Source organism: Penaeus monodon, chromosome 8 (genome assembly GCF_015228065.2).
Source record: "Penaeus monodon isolate SGIC_2016 chromosome 8, NSTDA_Pmon_1, whole genome shotgun sequence".
In the NCBI taxonomy this organism is placed as follows: Eukaryota; Metazoa; Arthropoda; class Malacostraca; order Decapoda; family Penaeidae; genus Penaeus; species Penaeus monodon.
Window position 1 is genome coordinate 46,241,995 of NC_051393.1, and position 3,373 is coordinate 46,245,367.

General features: G+C 38.8%; 1 protein-coding gene across 1 annotated transcript in view; it reads left to right on the forward strand.

Annotated features, from left to right (window-relative positions):
- The first annotated feature begins 317 nt into the window (after positions 1-317).
- Positions 318-3,373, forward strand: part of LOC119576371 — a 5,996-nt gene continuing 2,940 nt past the window's right edge. Inside the window, exons 1-3 of the mRNA XM_037924029.1 lie at positions 318-1,209; positions 1,491-2,643; positions 2,818-2,896. Coding sequence (XP_037779957.1) covers positions 592-1,209; positions 1,491-2,643; positions 2,818-2,896 — 1,850 coding nt within the window. The 5' untranslated portion in view covers positions 318-591. The remainder of the gene's footprint in view (positions 1,210-1,490; positions 2,644-2,817; positions 2,897-3,373) is intronic.

Consider the following 3,373-nt stretch of genomic DNA (forward strand, 5'->3'; position numbering starts at 1 on the left):
TGTAAAGTATATTTACGGAACACTATGTTGTATCTAATGTGTGTGTTTTTCTTTTTTTATAGCGTCCTTATTGCAAAAGGTTAACGACCAACGATATTTTTCCTGGAATAGTGGCACTATCAAAGCGAAAAGATTTGCTTAGAAAATAATTCCAAGGACATATTATAATAATCATTATCTTTAAGAAAGCACCATATTACCACTAACATAAAGAAATAACTTTAATAATCTACTAACTAATGTTATACTGCGAGAGTAAACACGACTTGGTAACTTCAAGGAAGCGGTCCTACCGGAGACATCATTCAGCAACTCCCACCTCTCGCTCGCCCACTGTCGCTCAGTTGCCTGTGGAGCTTGTTCGGAGAGAGACTGTGGAAGAGTGCACTCGAAGAAAAACTGGATTCACAAGATGTAATTATTTTGATTACGACATCATATATGAAAAGGAGAGTGTTGATAATCAGTCATACATAAAAAATAACAAAAACATGTGCCCCATAATATTAGAGGAATTCAGATATTTGGCCACCGAGTTAATTTGAACATCACAACTGATATGAAATCATACAGTTTAATAAGCTAAACACAATGTTGCAAAGTGACTCAAAGATGTTAACGGCAGTGATAACAGGTTTGGTGATTTTCTCCGTTGGACAAGCCTCGCCTCCTTTACTGGTAGCGCAAGTCTCTGACGTATCAGTCCATAATGTCACATCAGTACGGTTAACAACCCAGGATGTACTCCCTACAACACCAGGGTTTTATGCATCCAGTGTTGAAGACTCGGTCTCACTGAATGAAGCTAATCACGCTGATGTGATTCCCGTCGTCCCTCTTTCGTCAGACGGAATCTCTTCTGAAGAACCCGCGTGGGTCACGACTGACCCGCCCCGCCTGGGGGAGTCAGCCGTCAACTTTTCAACCGATGTGCCTGATCTCAACTTCGGCACTCGTTCACCCTTCATCTCCGAAGATATAAGTACGACTTGGGATCCTGATATAACTACAGATGTAGTTACGACTGTCAGTGATGAGACAAGAGATACCATGACGAAGGAGGCAGTGGAAGGCGTCAGGAAGCGAGGGACAGTCGTCAACTGCTTCTGCGACGCCGACGAAGTTTATGTCGATGGCGTGTGTCATCCATATCCTGAGGGAACTGTGGTCCACATGCGGAAAGAAAAGAACAATCCTAGAATTGTCCTGGTGAGGTATTTCAATCAAACACTTAAACTTTTCGAAGTATCTTTGAGTGACATTATGAGGCAATTGCATGCTCTCCGATTATATAGCCTCCCAATATTCCAAGTGAATTAACAAACTCACTGACCTATTTATTAAGGTATCTACTGCATATTATATTAGCGATGTCGCGTGTATGTGTGGTTGAGTACAAACATAAACTGTTGAAAAATGTCATTACAGCTTTAATATATTCAGTTCTATGTTCTATTGTCTATATGACGTTTATTTTTATTTTTTTTCAGAGACCCATGGCAGAGAGGCAAGTGATAATAAAAGACCTGGAGTGCGACACAGAAAATGGAGTCATGATGCTTAACTTCTCAAGAGGACAGTTTCGACTAAGAGACCGCGGTGACATCGTGCTATCGGAAGAAGCTGGGGAATACGCCGGTCTCCGCATCGGAGCTTACTGCATTAATCACTCATTGGATGAATATAGAAAACTCACCTGGACCGTAAAGGTCTGCGTGGACCCGCCAAATATACCACGATGCTGCCCACCAGGCCAAGCCATGAAGGACAATGTGTGTCGGCCGGCTCGTACGCCAGAGCCTCTGGCTCCCCCGATCTCTGCAGATCCGTATGGTCCAGCTATATCATGGCCCCATATCAAGTCCTATGAAAAGCCCCTCCACTGTAGTGTGGAACCCATGAAGGATCTACCGCTGATACCCCGAGTCTCCTACTTAGCATCGCACACCAAGGGCTTAGTCCACATATGGAATGCTGAAGAGACCGATAACAAGTTTCAGTACAGATTCGATCCCAAATACTGCGTTGACGGGAGGCAGAATCTCGATGGATCGGCGTCTTATTCAGTAAAGGTGTGTTTCGAAAGTCCTATGGAGCAGTATCAAAGATTGTGTACCGAAAACGTCTGTGTGCGAAAATGCTGTGCGATGGGAGAAATAATGGATAATTATTTGTACATGTGTGTTCCGAGTCCAGCCGCAGAGTTTGCACCGCGCATGAACACCAAATATAACCTCGTGATAGGCCAACCTATATGTGACCCTTCCACACCCATTACAGATTTCCTCTTGTCACCCGACACGGGGCATCTCGCCACATGGAACATAACTCTACCACCGAGTGACTACTGCATTGACAAGTTTTCTGATCGAGAGGGCAGGATAAGTGACGGTGCCTTAGCATGTATCAATTTGTTTAGTACATGGGAGAAGGCTCAGAACATCGTGTTCCCAGTCTGCATGACCATTTCCCTGGTCTTCCTCCTTATAATCGTCTTCTGTTATTGCGCAGCACCAATAATGTTAAAAAACACAGGATGGTATCACTTGTGCCATGTGGTGTCACTTATCATTGCATATTTCTCTGCAGTCATGTTACAGTTCCTCAACAGCATTCTGCAGCCAACAAGCTGTATCGGATTTGGTGAGTCCCTCCCAGTCATGATGTGTTGAATTTTAGCGTCTATTTTGTGCATATAAATGGATTTTTATTGATAAGTATTTATAATTTGAAATATAAAGATATCGAAGCCTTTACTCACTTCATACAGAATGCACTCTGAACATTTTTACTAAAACATAACTATTTAATTTTCAGCCATATTAATGCAGTTTGGATATCTATCGGCATTCTTCTGGCTCAGTGTCCTTTGTTTTGATGTCTGGAGAATATTCAGGTAAGTCAAGAATATTTAGATGAGAATGATATGCATTCTTTTCATTAAATATAGTGCTATATGACCTTTCATGTTTAGTACATTTATGTGTTTTAACTATTGACCATTCATATATATATATATATATATATATATATATATATATATATATATATATATATATATATATATATATAACATGTATGTATGTATGTATACATATATATGTATGTGTGTATATATATATATTGTATGTATTATATATTTATATTTATATATAAACACATCTATATGGGTGTCTGTATATATGTATATATATATATATATTATACATATATATATATATATATATATTATATATATATATATATATATATATATATAATAATATATATAGAAATATAATATTTATATATATATATATATTTGTGTATATTTATATATATATATATATTTGTGTGTGTGTGTGTGTACACATTTATATGTATGTGTGCATGT